Source organism: Vulpes lagopus, chromosome 2, assembly GCF_018345385.1.
Source record: "Vulpes lagopus strain Blue_001 chromosome 2, ASM1834538v1, whole genome shotgun sequence".
Classification (NCBI taxonomy): domain Eukaryota; kingdom Metazoa; phylum Chordata; class Mammalia; order Carnivora; family Canidae; genus Vulpes; species Vulpes lagopus.
Genome location: NC_054825.1, coordinates 107,255,491 through 107,274,179, shown reverse-complemented (window position 1 = coordinate 107,274,179; position 18,689 = coordinate 107,255,491). Strand labels below are relative to the sequence as shown.

The 18,689-nt window shown below is 43.0% G+C and overlaps 1 protein-coding gene across 1 annotated transcript in view; it reads left to right on the top strand.

Annotated features, from left to right (window-relative positions):
* The window catches only part of PRKN (parkin RBR E3 ubiquitin protein ligase), a 1,299,677-nt gene that overhangs the window by 1,081,977 nt on the left and 199,011 nt on the right, over window positions 1–18,689 (top strand). The window contains exon 8 of the mRNA XM_041744985.1: window positions 9,052–9,113. Within this exon, the coding sequence (XP_041600919.1) occupies window positions 9,052–9,113 (62 nt within the window). The remainder of the gene's footprint in view (window positions 1–9,051; window positions 9,114–18,689) is intronic.

Genomic DNA, 18,689 nt, shown 5'->3' with positions numbered 1-18,689 from the left:
TTTTGACAAGGCCAGTAGAGAATGGAACATTTCAAGAACCCTTTCTTGCTTAAGTAGTGGCATGTTAATATTTTGTGTTTAAAAATTAAACTTTGCATTTAAAATACAAAATAATTAATTTCTGAGATTTTACAAAACTGATCCTGGGGCAAATAGACTTTCTCTCATACGACCTTAATTAACTCTACACAGGCTTATAAAGTCATCTATTTTCCAAAGCTCTTGTTTGTAAGATCCAAAAGGCAATGACTTTTCCCCCTTCATTTATATATTCACTCAGCACATATTTATTGAGTATTACCCTTGGGCTAGACACAGTTCCCATGTCCTTTGAAGCTTTGAGCAAGTCCTTGTTTTCATGGAGTCTGTGTTTGGTGTGGGAAAAGCAGATGTTAACAAATAAACACAACAGAAATTGTGATAGGCCTACACATGGGAGCCCTAATTTTTTTTTAAGAGAGGGGGTAAAGGGAGGGTCAGAGACAGGGGAGAGAGAGAGAATCTTAAGCAGGTTCCACACCCAGTGCAGAGTCCAACTCAGGAGCTTAATCTCACAACCCAGAGATCATGACCGGAGCCGAAATCAAGAATCAGATAGTTAACTGACGAAGCCACCCACGTGCCCCTAAAAATGCATTGTGACTCAATTTAATTAGTTGCCATTGATAGAAGCTTTGTGTGGCAATGAATTCACACTGAATGCCTTATCTCTTTTGGAAAATACAGTGATGTGCAGTATGACTATAAAGACTGGCTCTACCACCAAAGAAAGCCCGTCGTCCTACTTCCTTTTTGTTCATTTTTTCAGTCACTCCATGATGTACGCTTTTAACCTCTAAAATTTTGTGTTGCTTTTGTTTCTCTGTTGTGAGTAGATTTTTGGTGTCTTTGTGGTAGCCTATTTCCTCCCCCAAACACAAGAAGTGTGTTCAAGTTCAACAGACTAATCTTACTAGTTGGAGGATTAAAATAATGTTGTTTATGAAATTCTGAACTTGTGGCATATTTATATGCAAAATCTAATATCCATTTTTGTTAAACCACCATGACAGGGCAGAAAGTAGTTTGCAACGCATAGAGTCTGGGATTTAGAGGTAGAATTTCAAGGTAGAATTGTCAGTTACTCAGCTCTATCATTTGCTTTGCTCACAACCTGGGTGACAAAAGGTAAATAGCCTTTAATATTACAAACACGCAGCCACAAGTAGAAACCAGAGCTCCCTCCACCTCCCGCAACAACAAAAAAAAAAAACAGATCAGCCCTGGCTAAACAGAATTATGAGTCGTCAGTTCTCTTCTTTGACATCTTTGTAGAATATTTGTTTTTAAACCACAGCTTGTTTGCCATAATCATCCATCTGTTGATTGTGTACGCAAGTGATGCCCTTACTATGCGTTACGGCTGACTCAGAAGGCTAAACAGAAGGTACATGAAGCAGTTGCTAACTGTCCCTTTTGTGGAAAATTTGAGTCAGTTTCCCTTATGCATATTTGGATAATTGGATGTGCCGGGAGATCTGGGGGTTCAGGAAATTTTCCCGATTGCCTCTATTCATTCACTTTGTAGATACAGATATGTAAATGATGCAATTTGAAATGACCAGTGGGATAAAAAAAAAATCTTCCAGCTAGTTCAAAGGTAAAAAAATGTTGTAAAGTTTTATGATATCAAATAAAAACATCAAATTGCTTATTAATCACTTGAGTTTATTATAGTGAGTAAATGGATAAATGAATTAACAAAAGGCAACAAACTTAAAGTCTTAAACATATGCTAGCCATACTTTTCTAAGCCCGTATGATCATGTGAGTATATCTATGTGTGTATATATGCACATTATAAACACATACACATACTTGATGATCCATTGTTTCTCAGCAGATTGCCCTAATAATCTCAAATATGTCATAGGGAACTGGGCTCCCTTAGCAAAATTGGCCTCTAAACATTGAGGGTTCAGGCAACAAGGCATTTCTGGCAGGGCAGTGGAACAACCATCTCAAGCGTAGTCTGACAAGCACCCCTGCTCTCCAGAGGCCCTCAGAAGAGCAGCTACCATTTGCTAGGAGCCCACCGTGTGCAAGGAACTATACTAGGTAATAGGTATACAAACACGTGGATACCCACACACAACTGTTTACAGCAAGCCCATGAGTTTAATATCCTTACTCTCATTTTACAAGAGGAAGTAAAGGCTTGAAGCTGACATAGTATCTTGGCCCAAGATTGCACAGCTGGTTAGTGATGGGGGTGGACTGTCACTTCATTTCCTTCTCCTGTTCTAGCTTCCTCATTATTTCTCATCTCCTCCAGAGCCAGGGAAATAGGAATGGAGAGAGGGGGACAGGCTGGGACTGAGAGTGCCACCCCCACCCCCGCATGTGGGGTAAAGAGGCTGTGGGATCCCCCCACAGGGCAGGTGGCAGAGGGGGATAACGGGACAGAGACAACCAGGGAAATACCTCTCTCGTCTGGGCACCACTTGCTCTTTTGCAGGCATGTTCAGGAAGAAGCCTGTGTCCTGAAAGGCATGTCCCTGCCTCCCACATTCTTGATTTTACACATGTTCTTCATTCACAGAAGCGTGCCCGTTTAGTCTGTGCTTTCAACGCAGCTAGATTTGCAAAGCCTTCACAGCCAACCTGACATTTCTTTTCCTTCGGTAGGACACCCAAAATAGCTCTGGATGCAGCACTGCTACTCAGTTCATTTCCTCAGCAATTCTTTTTCAAGGCAAGATTACAACAGATTTAAATGCCTGGCATCGTGTGTATTCTACTATCCAGCATTTCTCCCCTAAACTGTCATCTAGTATGGTTTTTGTCTTGTTTTGTTTTTCATCATCTAGTATATTTTGCAAGTGAGTTAGAGCTTCACATTTGCCCTCCCCAAACAAGTCATGGTTTTCACCTTCAGATCTGCCAAATCTAGAGAAAGTGGTCGGGTCCCCATCACATCAACTGCACCCCTGGCCATCTGAGAGTCTTGGGACTTGTACTTGGTAAATCACCTGCTCAAGCCAATGTATTATGGAATTTCTTCTGAGCTCTGGGGGTTCTTCCCCAGATCTTCCTTTCTGATACAGGAAATGGCTCAGCGTCTAACCTTCAGGTCTTGTTCTCTCTGTTCTTAACCACTCCGCCAGTCTCCGTTTTGTAATCTGCGGTCCATTGAAACCAACCCATTTGCGGTTTGCATGGCTTCCACTCCACGTTGGCAGGTCGAGTTGTCACTTGCTGGATTTGCCTGCCTTTCGAGATTCCAGGGTGACACCTGCTCTCTCATGGGTCTAAGTTGCTGGTTTTCAGTTTGCCCAGATTCTCCTAGTTGTAAAGTTAAGAATAATAACTGCCAATCCCTTCACACATCAGAGCTGAAAAAAGAAGTCCTGACCTTTAGTTCTTAAGACAACAGATCATGCAGCAATTGTTTCACGTGGCCACTTCCCTTTTAAATTCAGGAAATTTTTATTTTTATTTTTTTTAGAGTTTTTTTTTATGATAGTCACACACACACAGAGAGAGAGAGAGAGAGAGGCAGAGACACAGGCAGAGGGAGAAGCAGGCTCCATGCACCAGGAGCCCGACGTGGGATTCGATCCCGGGTCTCCAGGATCGCGCCTTGGGCCAAAGGCAGGCACCAAACCGCTGCGCCACCCAGGGATCCCCTAAATTCAGGAAATTTTTAAAAGAAGTAGCAGCAGCCATATGTGGAAACACTATTAATATCATTATCAATTTTTTTGTCATTCTGATTTTTTTGTCATTCTGTGTTGTTTTCACATACTTTGAAAACTGCTGTTCGAGATGGAGATGGGGATTATTCCTGGTAAAAGATCTCAGCACTGGGAGTAACTGATTTATCCAGGAACACGTAACCAGTTAGTGAGTGTACAACCAGAGCTTCAATCCAGGCTCTGACCGCAGGAACTTTTATTAAAGGGCATGAAATCCCCAATTTCGGTATTTCGCTTCTGGAATCCATAGCTCCAATTGCTATTTTCAAGTGGTGGCAATGGCTGTAGGCTTTTCCTCAGAGACCATTGTATGAAAGGAGAAAGGAAGGGAAGGTGCTAACTGCATGCTCAAGGCTGGATTTTTGCTGAATATTTAAAGGGAAGACTTGAATAGCACTTTGTTTGAAGTGAACATGCCACAAAGTGGCAGAGCATGAGGAGAGGGAATGATTGGTGCGTTAGTTCTACTAGGGGCTGAGCAGGGACAGGTTAGGACAGATGAAGAATGAGCCCTGTTTTGAGAAAGACACTATTTCCCCTTTTAGTCTGGAGGAGTAGAGACGGATAGATACAGGGGGTCATAATCAGGAGGGGATATGAAATTCAGGGATGGCGCCCTTGAAAGCTACCAGCTGGGTTCCCTGGAAGTTGAGGCTGAGACAGAGGATGGAGTACTGGTGTTTATTGGGTTGGCACCTCGGAAGGAGGGGAAGGGAGCCAGCTTGGACAGAGTAGGGAGTCACACTGTCATTCAGGCCCCACAGAGCCTCAGCCCCTGCAGAGCCTCGGAGCAGGTGCAGCCCACGCAGCTAGGTGGTGCTGTCCTGGGCAGCAGATTGGGGTCCCTGGAAGGCATGACCTGAGATGAGGCAACTGTCTGCAGCTAAGGGCACGGCTCTGTCACTGTCCCTAGACAGCTCAGCCACGGTCCTTCCTTGTGGGGGGGCTGGGGCCCTTGTCTCCACGTTCACGACAAGAGCTTTACACCTGTGTCAGGTGAAGTCTTATTTTGGGAATGAAGTGTTAGAGGTTAATTAAGAAGAATGGTGATGGTTTGGTGAGTCCCCAAGGGAGGTGACGGGGTGCTGGCCAAAGAAAAGTGAAAGGCCAGCCACAGCCAGGGCCTGACCAGGACTGGACCCCGCACTCAGCAGGGGTGCAGCATCAGGGAGATGGCGTGGTTTCTATTAGACTTCCAGCCCCGGTTGCTACACTAGCAGTGATTGGCAAGACTGGACCCAGAGAAGGAAAAGAAGGTGCGAGGTCCTGGAGGGCATGAGAGATGAGTGGTCAGAAAAGACCATGTAACCAATACGCAGGAAGCAAAGCACCTGCAGGGCTGGAGGTCAGAACTGAGGCTTCTGGGAAGGGGAAGAGGAGTGGTGTGGGAGCCCCCCTCCCAGGTGCCACCATTGCCCAGCCACCATGTGCCATGGTGACCACATGGCAGGGAACTCATCCATAGAGCACCTGCTGTTGAGTGAGTGAGTACCCAGGCACTGTTGTGGGCATGGCTGATACCACAGGGACAAGACAGCAACCATCCCTCCATGTGTCACCTTCGCATTGCAGCAGCTGGCGACAGAGAATAAAGTACATGAGGTGTAAGGTACATTAGAAGATGATTTCACTCTGGAGAAAATACAGCGTGATGAGGATGTGTGGGCAAGGGAGTGAAAACAGGCTGCAATTTCACGCAGGGCCGCCCCAAGCAGTGTCACTTAGAAGGTGACGTTTGAGAAAGGACATGCAGGAGGCAGGGAGCCCCCCATGCAGGTATCAGGGCCAAGAGCTTTCTGGGGATAGGGAGCAGCAAGCACAGAAGGTTGGAGACAGCAGTGTGTGGAATGGTCAGGAGCAGGCAGGCGATCACAGCCCAATGGGATGAGGAGGGAGAAAGAAGGCTCAGAGGGTGGAGGACCTAGAAAGCCACTGCCTTCTTTGAGATGGAAACCCTATGGGGCAGGGGGGTGGCATGATGTCCCAAGTGCACATTTTATTTATTTATTTTAAAGATTATTTGAGAGAGAGAGAGAGAATATGCACAAATGGGATGAGCAGAAGGAGAGGGAGAGAATTTCAAGCAGACTCCCCACTGAGTGTGGAGCCAGACACTGGGCTCCATCCCATGACCCTGAGATCATGACCACAGCCAAAACCGAGAGTTGCCTGCTTAACAATGGAGCCACTCAGCCACCATGTCCCCTCACCACGAGCACATTTTAATAGAAGCCTTTTCTCTATGATCTCAAGAAAAGATTTCCCCTTGGGAGCCTGAAGGCAGAGACTGCTGGGCACTGTGAGGATTCAACTGACCCAAGTAGGCCATGGTGGCTCCAGAAGATGACCCATTGCCATGCAGGAGGAGGCTCTGTGTGAAGAATTGGGAAAAAGCAAGAGTGCAGCCCCAGCATTAACAACAGTCTTCACGGAATCCTTCTTTGCCAGGCTCTTTCTTTCTCCTGGCACCCCAACCTCCCCCCTCACACTACTGGATTCCCTGTGTGTCTTACGTTTCTAGTTTCTTAATTTGGGAACTTGCCTTCACAGGGAGCTTGGGGCTGTCCATTTCCCACACTGATGTTTCTGCAGCGAGCAGGATGCTCCTCGATGGTCTCTTAAAAGTCTTGACCCGTCACACATCTTCCCTTGTAACTAATGCCATATGTGTCCTCGTTTATTATACTTTATTCCTCCTTCCAGGTGTTACAAGTAATTATCTAGTCTTCTGTGAAAGATGTTTATATTGGAACCCTCACTGACATCAATCCTTGTAGTTACATCTTAGGAGAGTGTTAGAATACAAATCCTGAAGACAGGCTAATTTTAAAATCTGTTTCTTATTTTACCTGGCATTAAATGAAGTCAAATAAGTCTTTCTCAAATTTGAGGGACATGGAGGACTACTTTTAAAAAAAAAAAATCCTCTAAAACTCCCAAGGTTGAATAAACTTATTCCGCAAAATAGTATCCTTTTAAATACATCTCAATATAAATGAGGACATAAACATTTTATATTCCTACAACTGGAAGGCCCCAGTGAAAGTTAATAAATTAAATGTAAATTTTTAAAAAGGTATTCCAGTTAGCTCTGTGAATTGAGTATCACAGATGCTGGCATTTTACGGCTCCTAAACTGTTCCCCCGGGATGCAAACAAGGCCCTGGCTGGTTGGCTTGGTGTCCCTGTGCCCATGGTCCCTCCCCCGAGTGCACCTCCTACACTTGGGGCAGACCATGGGCCCCCCACTTGTTGGGAACACATCCCTAGAGCTCTTTCCTTACGAGTTTCACAGAACTTCCTGTTCCCAAGATGATCTAAAACTCTAGAACTGGTATGAGGCTGAACTTCCACTATAGTTTTTGGTTGAATGGCAGCCAACCAAATAATCCAGCATGTCTTCTCCTAATTGTTTAGATAGTTATGACAATATCTAATATGAGCATCTTGAAAAGAACCTTCAGACTGCATGCCTATGGCATCCAGTTGAACAAACACAGTTCTAATGTCAAGGACCTAGCTTCCTTCCTTTATAGCATTGGGTGTGCCTGAGGCAATTAACCTGCTATGCTTTCTGCCAAAATATCCATCTCAGGATTTTCATTTATTTTATTGGTCTATTGTCAGGTGGTGACATCACCCGTTTACATTGTGTTTATATTTTTAAAACTCCTTAGTACTACTTTGGTAAGCACTTACAAACCAGTCTCTCAAAGTATGAAATGTTATATCAAAGACTGTGTCAAATATAACATCAAACACTAAAACTGTGTTTCAGCATTTTACATGACCAGAGAATTTCTGAACTGGAATGGACTCTGTCAAATTCATCTCTGCAATATCTTGCGGAAATAGTCATTTAGCCTGTGTCTGAAAACCTACAGTTACTAGCTCATAAGGCAGTGTAGTCCATTTTTAAGTTAGAAATTTCTTTATATTGAACCAAAGTCTACTGCTGTCATTTTTGCCTATTAGTTATAATGCTATCTTCTAGAACCAAGCACAAATTGAATCTCTCTGGCAAAGGATAACTCCTTCACCCCTGTGACAATGACAACTCCCTCCTTCCTCAGCCTGTCCTCCCTAGACCAATGTCCTCGGTACTTTCCATCCTCCTTATTTCTCAATGCTGAGTAACAAGGACAACAGCACAGTAATTGCTTTGGTACATTGTGCATGCAACCCAATTCCTCACTAGAAACTTCAACAGATTATGTAATCCATAGACTGTATCTAAGAAATGGGCTTTTATGTCAATTTTCGTTACTAGAGTAAAGATTGTAAATGACTACAACCTAATAGGTAGGATTATTCTGTTAAAAAGACAGAGATGGGGATCCCTGGGTGGCGCAGCGGTTTGGCGCCTGCCTTTGACCCGGGGCGCGATCCTGGAGACCCGGGATCGAATCCCACGTCAGGCTCCCGGTGCATGAAGCCTGCTTCTCCCTCTGCCTGTGTCTCTGCCTCTCTCTCTCTCTCTCTGTGACTATAATAAATAAATAAAAATTAAAAAAAAAAGATTTAAAAAGACAGAGATGGAACATAACTTAAATGTGCTCGCTTTGGCAGCACATATACTAAAATGATAACTAAGCATGTGCTGGCATACATATATATAATTTATTTACTTATTTCTTTTTACAAATGGAGAAAGAAAATCTGAAAGCCTGAAGAGGCTCCTACTGACTGGGTAGAATGGAAGGTCATGAGTACCCAAACTATTCTGGCTCTCTTCTTGAGTCCTTTCCATAAGAACTCCTTTCCAGACCAAAAAACGGAATCCTTCTGGTCATAACAGATCCTCCTGAAAGAACCAGGCATGGTTCTAAACTACAACCAAACCCCATGAAGATGCGGTGTCCAGCTGCCCTGTCTTCTTTCTTATCTTTCTGTGTGCAGGGTGCCTGCCTGCAAAGCGAGGAAACAGGGTGTGGTCAATAAGGGCAATGAACCTACACTCACCAATTCTCCCACTCTAGTCAGAATCCTGGTTCTCTATGAGGGAGAGTAACATACTGGACAGAAATGATGTGGGAGCCTAAAGCCCCACAAAGGCCAGATCCCAATCAGAAGGAAGAAAAGTCCTGGTGAGGCTCACCTGCAGTTCCTTCCCAGAGTCACAGTGGGGACCTGGACAGCAGCCATAGCTCCCTCAAAGGTATGGCTTTTGTGTGGTTGGTTGGAACATGTTGTGCAGGTAGGTGTCTGCGTCCTCCACAATAATACTGCAGCTGATAGTCAGAACTGCACATAAAAACACATTACTGTACAGAATGGTAATAACATGTTTGTGATTCATTGTTTTCTCCAACAGCTGGCTGCCCCAACTCCTTGATTAAAGAGCTCCATCACTTCAGGATTCTTGGAGAAGAGCAGGTGAGTCAGCCTCTCAAAGGCAGCGCCGCAGTGTCATGAAAGATAGACACTAATGAGACAGTTTGGGCTCTCTCCAGGGAGGCAGAGTATGTCTCCTGACCCTTGGCGCCCTAAAATGGGGAAGAAAGCCACACCATAGATATGTGTGAGGACACTCTTTTCCTCTTCTATCCATCAGACCTGACAGGTTATTAATTGGTACATCTGCTATCTGCCAGAGTATTTCATCTCAGGACGCTGGCAGTAAGCAGGCATAACGTATTGGCAGATAAGCAAACAAGTAAGTGCCCAGATGCATGATGCCTAAGAGATCAGTCGTCGCAGGTGGTCTGACATGATGTCTGTGGGTGAGTGTGAGAGCTCCTCTCACCAGACCTTTGCACTTTGTGCATGTTCTCCATATTTCCCTGCAACTGCTTTCTCTGAATGTGAATCTGTGACTTATATACAAAGGACCCATTAAAAGTAGATTATTTAAGTACTGTGGTACTCAGATGACAGATTCTAAATGGATGTGCTAAGTAAATAATTCAGGGTGCTGAATTATACACACATACTTTTAACTGCATAAAAGTAAATTTCTTAATCTTTGTATAGAATTACAGCTTCCATGGTATTATGTTAAACCTTGATGTCAAGTTATTCTTGAAATGCTTACACCAAATAGTTGACAGCATGAAAGGGAGACCTACCTCACCCTCTTACTGGCTTTTACTCAAAGGACATCTTTGCCACATCTGACCAGGGAATATGCAATATGCAATAAAACCAGGAGTTTTATTGATGCATTTTTGGTCAGTATGTTTTTCTTTCATACATGTATGTTGTAAAGTTGGATGATTGTGTCCAACATTAGATTAAAAACAGAAAGGAAAATTAAGGAAGACACAAAGAGATGGAAAAACATTTGATGCTTATGGATTAGAAGAATAAATACTATGAAAATGTCTATGCTACTCAGAGCAATTTACACATTCAGTGCAATCCCTATCAAAATACCATGGACTTTCTTCACAGAGTTGGCACAAATAATCCTAAGATTTGTATGGAACCAGAAAAGACCCCAAGTAGCCAGAGGAATGTTGAAACAGAAAACCAAAGGTGGGGGCATCACAATGCCTTACTTCAAGCTATATTACAAAGCTGTGATCAAGACAGCGTGGTACTGCCACAAAAATAAACATGTAGATCAACTGAACAGAATAGAAAACCCAGAAATGGACCCTCAGCTCTATGGTCAACTAATCTTGGATAAAGAAGGAAAGAATATCCAGTGGGGAAAAAAAAGTCTATTCAATAAATGGTGTTGAAAAAATTGGACTGCCACATGCATGAGAATGAAATCGGACCATTCTCTCACACCATACACAAAGATAAACTCAAAATGGTTGAAAGTTGGGATCCCTGGGTGGAGCAGCGGTTTGGCGCCTGCCTTTGGCCCAGGGCACGATCCTGGAGACCCGGGATCGAATCCCACGTCGGGCTCCTGGTGCATGGAGCCTGCTTCTCCCTCTGCCTGTGTCTCTGCCTCTCTCTCTCTCTCTCTCTCTCTCTCTCTCTCTCTCTCTGTGTGACTATCATAAATAAAAATTAAAAAAAAAAAACAAAAAAAAACAAAAATGGTTGAAAGTTCTAAATGTGATATGTGAATCTGTCAAAATCACAGAAGAGAACACAGGCAGCAACCTTTTTGAACTTGGCCACAGCAACTTCTTGTGAGACACATCTGTAAAGCCAAGGGAAACAAAATCAATAATGAACTATTGGGACTTCATCAAGAAAAAAAGCCTCTGTGCAACAAAGGAAACAGTCAACAAAACTAAAAGGCAACCTAGGGAGTGGGAGAAGTTATTTGCAAATGATATATCAGATAAAGGGTTAGGACCTAAGATATACAAAGAACTTATCAAACTCAACACCCAAGAAAAACAATCAGGTCAAGAAATGGGTAGAGGACAGGAACAGACATTTCTCCAAAGATACACATGGCTAACAAGCACATGAAGAAATGCTCCACATAAGTTGTCATCAAGGAAATACAAATCAAAACCACAATGAGATATCACTTTACTCTGAGAATGGCTAAAATTAACAAGACAGGAAACAACAAATGTTGGCGAGGATGTGGAGAAAGGGGAACCCTCTTGCACTCTTGGTGGGAATGTGAACTGGTGCAGCCACTCTGGAAAACTGTGTGGAGGTTCCTCTAGAAGTAAAAAATAGAGCTACTATATGACCCAGCACTTGCACTACTGGGTATTTACCCCAAAAATACAGATGTAGTCAAACGATGGGACACCTGCACCCCAATGTTCAGAGCAGCAATGTCTATAATAGCCACGCTGTGGAAGGAGCCACGATGTCCTTCAACAGTTGAATGGATAAAGAAGATGTGGTATATACATACAATGGAATATTACTCAGCCATCAGAAAGGGTGAATGCCTACCATTTACATCGATGAGGACACAACTGGAGGGTATTATGCTGAGCAAAATAAGTCAATCAGAGAAAGACAATTATCATATGGTTTCACTCATATGTGGAATATAAGAAACAGTGCAAGGGACCATAAGGGAAGGAGGGGAAACTGAGTGGGGAAAAATTAGAGAGGAAGACAAACCATGAGAGACTCCTAATTCTGGAAAACAAACAAAGGGTTGCAGAAGGGAAGGTGGGTAGGGGCATAGGGTAACTAGGTGATGGGCATTAAGGAGGACACATGATAGGATGAGCACTGGGTGTTATACTATATGTTGGCAAATGGAATTTAAATAAAATTTAAAATTTTAAATTAAAAATTTTAAATATAAAAATTTAAAAAAAACAGAAAGGAGTTAATAGGGGGAGGATAAAAAAACTAAAATTATTTTCAATTCCTTGATTTAACAGGTTTCAGAATGTCTCCTTTATATTTTCATACTGCAAAATCCAGAATTCAGCAGGCATAGTGTTTATTCAATTGTAATCAAAATCAGTTATCCTTCATTATAGGTAAGAATTAATAACTGAATCCTGCAAACATACCTATTTAGGAAAACACATGCATCTCCCAGCCATTTTCCTGCGAAAGCCTGAGAGATTTCTTAACGTAAGAATTACTGATTGTTGCCCTGACATTTCCACTCAGATAATGGAGCCCTCTCTTCTAACTTGTACCAATATTTGCAAATTATTTCCCTATTTGTGTTAGAGTCATTGGTGATTAGTAGGGAAAGAAGCCAACTGTAATCATCTCCTTAGTTTTGCATACAAGTCAGGCCACTTTGCATTCTCCTAGAATTGTAATCGAGCCACAATCAAAATCACTATTATTCTGATTAGTTGTGCAACATGGGGTCATGGTGTATCACAACAATTTGATCTTTGTTTCCTGAAAAAAGCACTTTTCCTTCCTTCCTTCTTTCTTTTCATTCAGAAGATACTTAACGAGCACCTACTCAGGTGCTAGATACCATTCTCAGTTATAGGAATATAGGAGGGAGAAAGAAATACCAATGGACAACTGTGATGTTATATACATACAGACACATTCAATATTCATTATGTTAGGTGGTTATTATGGCCATGGAGAAAAATAAAACCAAAAAGAGGGTAGTGGTAGCTGGGGCTTCGAAGAGGAGAAATTTATATCAAGTGGTCAGAAATAACCTCACTGAACAGGTAATTTGTCAGTAAAGTCATAAAGGGTGTGCCGGAAAGCATCCTGGTGACGTCTAGGAAAGGAACTGTCCAAATAGGGAATAAATGAGTACAGAAGTTCTGAAGTGACCATCAGTAATGCTCATTTCATGTAAAAAGTATAAAATATAAGGTGTGGTTGGAGTAAGGTGAGAAGAAATCCAAGAGGGTGTGAACTGGAAGCCATAGGCAGGAAACATTTCTAGAAGGAAGACTGATCATCCATGCCTCCCTGCTGACCAAGCATGAGCCCAGTGAGAAATGAACAATGGAATTTGAAACTTGGAGGTGATTGGTGACCTTGACCACGGCATGGGGGAGGGAGGACAGGGAGGGAAAACCTGCTTGAATTGCTTGAATTGGGTTCATGTGAGAGGAGGAAGAGAAATGGGAGACAACAAATGTAGGTAACTTCTTTTCTGAGGAATTTAGCTGTAAAGGAAAGCAAGGAAATGAGGTAGCTGGGGTGGGGGAATACGGAATCAAGATAATTTTCTCTTTTACAGGAAAAGCTGAGGCATGTTTATAGGCCACTGGGAGTGACTCTGTAAAGGAGTAGGGGGTTGGTGATGCAGGGGAGAGGAGAGATGGTCAGGAACAATGTCCCTGCCGCCAAGGACACAAGAGAGTAGAGGGGGGATGAGAAGAGAGGAGAATGGGAAAGGTAGTTGGTCCATTAGTTCTAGATCCCAGTGGGTCCAAAGAGATTTTAGAGTTTGAGTACTAGCAAGGTTTAGCTGGAAAAGTAGGTGCTAGCTGAAGAGTGAGATCATTGGGGCACCCAGGGTGGCTCAGTGGTTGAGCATCTGCCTTCGGCTCAGGTCATGATCCCAGGGTCCTAGGACCGAGTCCCACATTGGGCTCCCCGCAGGGAGCCTGCGTCTCCCTCTGCCTGTGTCTCTGCCTCTCGGTGTGTCTTTCATGAAGAGATAAATAAAATCTTTTTAAAAAAGAATGGGATCCTTGACATTGAGATTACGGAGGCTTGCAGGGACTGGCAATGGCAGGGTGAGGGGAGGGCCAGGAGTGCTCGTGGCCAAGTTAGTATAGAGGAAAAGTTAACTGGAAAAGTTGAGGCCAAAGGTTTGGGAAGCCAGAGCATTGGAAGGGTGGCCCATGTGGACACTGAGATCCTCCAGAATTATTACCAGAGCAGACTGGGAAAGAGTTCTGGTGAGCCACAAACTGAAGCTTCAAGAAATGGGGGCAGGGGGAGCAGGGAGAGAGAAATTGAAGGAGGTAAGGCTCAGGAGCTGCCTGCAGATGGAGAAAGTGCACCCAGTGGAACCTGGTGGTTCGAAACTCAAAGCTGGAGGGTGTCAGGAGAGAAGAAAACTGTTCTACTTAGAGCGTTGCAGAGCAATGCTTGGTGGTACAAAGTGCAGAAAGTATTTGAGGGAGCCGCCAGGGAAGTGGTGTCACAGGGAAGAAGCCAGTTTCAGTGGGGGAAGAAGGTGAGAGGAACAGTAGGTGTAGATTGAAGTCACAGGGCAGGTAGGACTGTCTGGCCCTGGCTTCCCCAGCACAGGGGTGGGAGCTGGGGCAGCTGGAGGGCAGAGTAGGGCAAAGCAATGTACGGACCACGTGGGCATGGGGGTCAGATAGGAGAATGACAGGGGAGCCAGGAACTGCTTCAGGGACTGATACTAACCAGAGGTGTCAGTCTGGGACATTTCTATCCTGATGATACATGACAAAAGCTAGTGTCCTCAGGGCAGATGGTGACTGAGGCTCCAGAGAGAAAGCAAAGCATTCCAGCCCCACCGCTCCTGCAGGTTGGGGTAGGGCAGCCTTTCAGGGAGCTGGTACAGCATTTAGGCTCTCTCTTGATGCTTAAAGCAAATTTTATTACTTGACGAAATGAGATTTTATATTAATGTGTGTTACCAGTGCCCTTGGACACATCACTTCAGTCGCTCACTAATGTGGCTTTTCCATTCGTAGAAAAGGAAGAGAAATGGTCAGCCATGTCTTAGAATTTTTGTGAATCAATAGGATTGCCAATGTAAGTTGCAAATATTAAGTGCTATGCGAAAATGTTTCTGATTTAAATACTACTTGCATTTTTTACACTCAATCAATAGATTGCAGTGGTAGCAACAAGGTAGGCAATAAAGTAAGTGTGATTGCACCTAAAAGTGAATTGATAAGATGCACACAGATACTGCTTAATTACTGAATCTATTGCTGGATGGTGGAGATAGATGCTTATCAGTCATCTCATTTCTTTGTATGTGATTCCTTTCCATTTTCATTGGTCCTTAAAAGGCCCTTGATTTTTGAGATCTAGATTAAAGATAAATCATTAAACACTATAAATAATTACCTTCCTACAATAAAAATATAATTAAAACTCCTTGGAATTCAACATAACACAATTTATATTAGCTTTTTGGCCCTGTCTCTGACTTGTGTTTATAATTCACGTTCATAAAGCATCTTTCATCCCTCCAAGTCCAAGCTAATTGGCAAAGATATCATCACATAGTAGGTAATTAAGCTACTCCAAAGTTTAAGGTGAGCCTTAAAAAAAAAAAAAAAAAAGACAGAAAAACCCCACCAGGAATAATATCTGTCAGTCCATAGGGTTTTGAGAGCCTTCAGAAGAACGGCATTTCAGAAATACCTCTACTTATACCAGGTTCCCCCACCTTAGGTTCAATCACTAATCACCAGAATTATGAAGAAACAACATTCAAAAATTCATGTATTCCACAAATATTTTGTGAATATATTTTATTGTACTACTATTTGCTAGTGTTAGGTAAAATGGTAAACAAGGAAATCACAAGAATAAATCATGGTAAGTGCTATGTTGAAAACAAACAGTGATTGAGATTTGACGTATTTTAGATAAGGAGCCATAAATTTTGAGAAGGCACCCACTATTCACTGAGCTGGGATCTCAGTATTGGATAGAAGAGCATTCAAAGCAGAGAGAAGCACATGTTCAGTGACACACACACCCAAGAGGCAAAGAGATTGTTCTGTTCAAGCCACTAAGTAAAATTAATGTGGCTGGAAGATAATGAGCAAGAGGGACAGTGATGAAAGATGAAGACCATCCACACCATGTAGGCCATGATCAAGATTTGGATTTGAAAAAATATATATATTTGGATTTGATTGAGTTCAATAGGAAATTCTTGAAAGTTTAAGCAGGGGGCGGGCATTAACTAAATTACATTTCCAGAATGTCAGTCTTGCTCCAATCAGGACAACATCTGGATCAAGACAGTTGGCAGAGGAAAGAGAAGGAAGTGAATATCCAGAGGTAGGACACAGGTGTCAGGGATTCATAAGCTGAAGGAGTCCTACAGTTTTTATCTTACTGAGAGCCATAAGGTGGTAGGAAGGTGAGAATGGAGGTGAGGAAGCTGGGGCTCACCTCTGAACAGATTTGATAGGCCTAAAGCATTGAGAAGGAGGCAAGTCAGGATTTGGATGTATGATTCAGAGCTCAGAGGAGACAGAGGTCAGGGGTCAGAGATGGAGAGATAAATATGGAATCTTTGGCACACAGATGGCATTTTATTTATTTATTTATTTATTTATTTATTTATTTATTTATTTATGTTTATTTAAGTCATCTCTACATCCAATGTGGGGCTTGAACTCATGACCCTGAGATTAAGAGTCATATAGTCTTCCAATTGAGCCAGCCAGGCACCCTGGGCAGATGGAATCTTAAATCCATGGCAGTTGCCAAATGAGAATTAAAGACAAGGGACCAGGTGAATCCTAAGGAGTTCCAACATTTGGAAATGTGTTAAAAGAAAGGAAAGCCCAGGAAAAGACAGGGAGAAGGAGGTGGGAGGTGATGAACACCACAGTGCCTCTGGAGGAAGTCAGAGGCACTTGAATTTGGAGGCCAAGAGTAGTACTACTCAAAGCTGTGTCTCAGGGACTGTAGTAAAGGATAAATAACATGTCCATGGGCCACCATGCCCTATGCTGACAGCCCTTAAACCCGTATGTGTTCAGCAGTCCTGTTTGCAAAACCTCCAGAAGTCTATGGTTTCACATTCACTGTTAGAAACTTTCATGAGGAAAAAACACTTAGCAGGAGCCCCCACTCCATAGCATTGCCTTCCTAGGGGCCCTGCCATGGCCATAGAAAGGACAAGGGATGAAGAGGACAATTGGTTTTGACCTCCTTTCCAGAAGATCCCATAACCACTGGAAGTCAAAGTATTTTTTTGACATCATGTCATCAGGAACATCTGAAAAAGAAGAAACTTCAGGTCCCCAGGCTGGCTCAAGTAGTGGGGCATGCAACTCTTGATCTGGGGGTCATGAGTCTGAGCCTCATGTTGGGCATAGAGATTACTTTGAAAAAAATAAAACAAATAAAAATTTAAAAATAAAAAGGAAAAAACTTTGTAAATTGCAATCCAGGATACAGTCTATTGCTCCAATTATAGTTTAGGTGTTGTTTGATCTGTTTTCTCCTTACATCTGATTTCAGCCATCCTAATGATTATTTTTTCTATGCAGTGAATAAGGTCCAGCCCTTTCTCTAGCCAATTTACTTCATCAGTCGATGACAGATGTCCAGGGATGAAGAAAACATTATTAGCAACAAAACAGAGACTACAAACAGGAATGTGGCAGGCACACCCACAGAGGCTGTCACCAACTCCCCCAGGGCTAACTACCTGCAAATGAGGAAAAATAAGATTAAGGTTACTGAGAATTTAACGAGTGTCAGGTTGTTTTGTTTTTCCCCAGTTCTAACACATATAGAAAATAGGGCATCCTCCGTATACCAAGGAGAAATGGATTAATCATAAATGTGTGTTTCTCTATGAAGTTATTTTAGATTTTTTATCCAAAGAGGAAATTCCATAAGAAACTATTTTTCATTATTTTCTAAAAGGGTGACTGAGGAAGAGTGAGCTGGAAAAAAAAATTTTAAGATTTTATTTATTTATTCATGAGAGACCGAGAGAGAGACAGAGACAGAGACGAGGGAGAGGGAAAAGCAGGCTCCCTAGGGGAAGCCCGACATGAGACTAGATCCCAGGACCCCAGGATCACGACCTGAGCCAAAGGCAGACGCTCAACCACTGAGCCACCCAGGTGACCCTAAAAACATTTTTTTTAATAAAAAGGAAAAAACAGAAAGTGGAAGCCACTTGGTATTGGAGAAAGAGTGGTCTTTAGAACCATAGCCCTGATTTCTGATCGGGGATCAGAGGTGTCCTGCCTGCGTGAAGTTCAACAAAAGACTGAACTTCTATGTGACTCCATGGTTTCATCCTTTTAGTTCCCAGAGTAGACAAAGAAGGTGCTGCATGGGCAAAGTGTTGGCGCAGTGGCTTGGCAAAGAATAGTAGCTCAGCAAATGGCATTTCTGATGGGAATTTGAGGAGGGAGGACCCAGGGAGGGAATCCCCAGGTGCCGGTGGCTAAGACTTAGCAGAATCCAGAGTTTAAGAAGGGAAAGCAAGACAAGTCCCAGCCTACTCTGTTGGGTTTGTCTTGTAGCTATACCTGAGTGCCCCCAAAAGGATATTCTGAAAAATTCCACCGCAGAACAAAAACAGCCTCCTTCCCTGCTCAGAGGATTTGAAAGGCTGCCATGGAGCTCTGGGATTGCTGACAAGCTGTGACTCATTTGACAGAACGTTTGCCAGTTTTCTCAGACTTCAGTTTTATCACTATAGTATTCCTGTACTTTATATTTCCTGCAATCTCAAACTTGAGGTTCCTTTTTTGCTTTCTTTTCTTAGGAAAGCATGCAAATCAGATATCATGACAAGGAGGTATATGTCTTCCTACACAGGTGTTTTGGGTGGTTTTCCAGGAGTATGAGATTGTCAGGTGCGGGGCCTTCCCAGCCCGACTCCTCAAGTGACCACCAGTGCTTAGCATGCAGTCAGTGGCCAGCGAG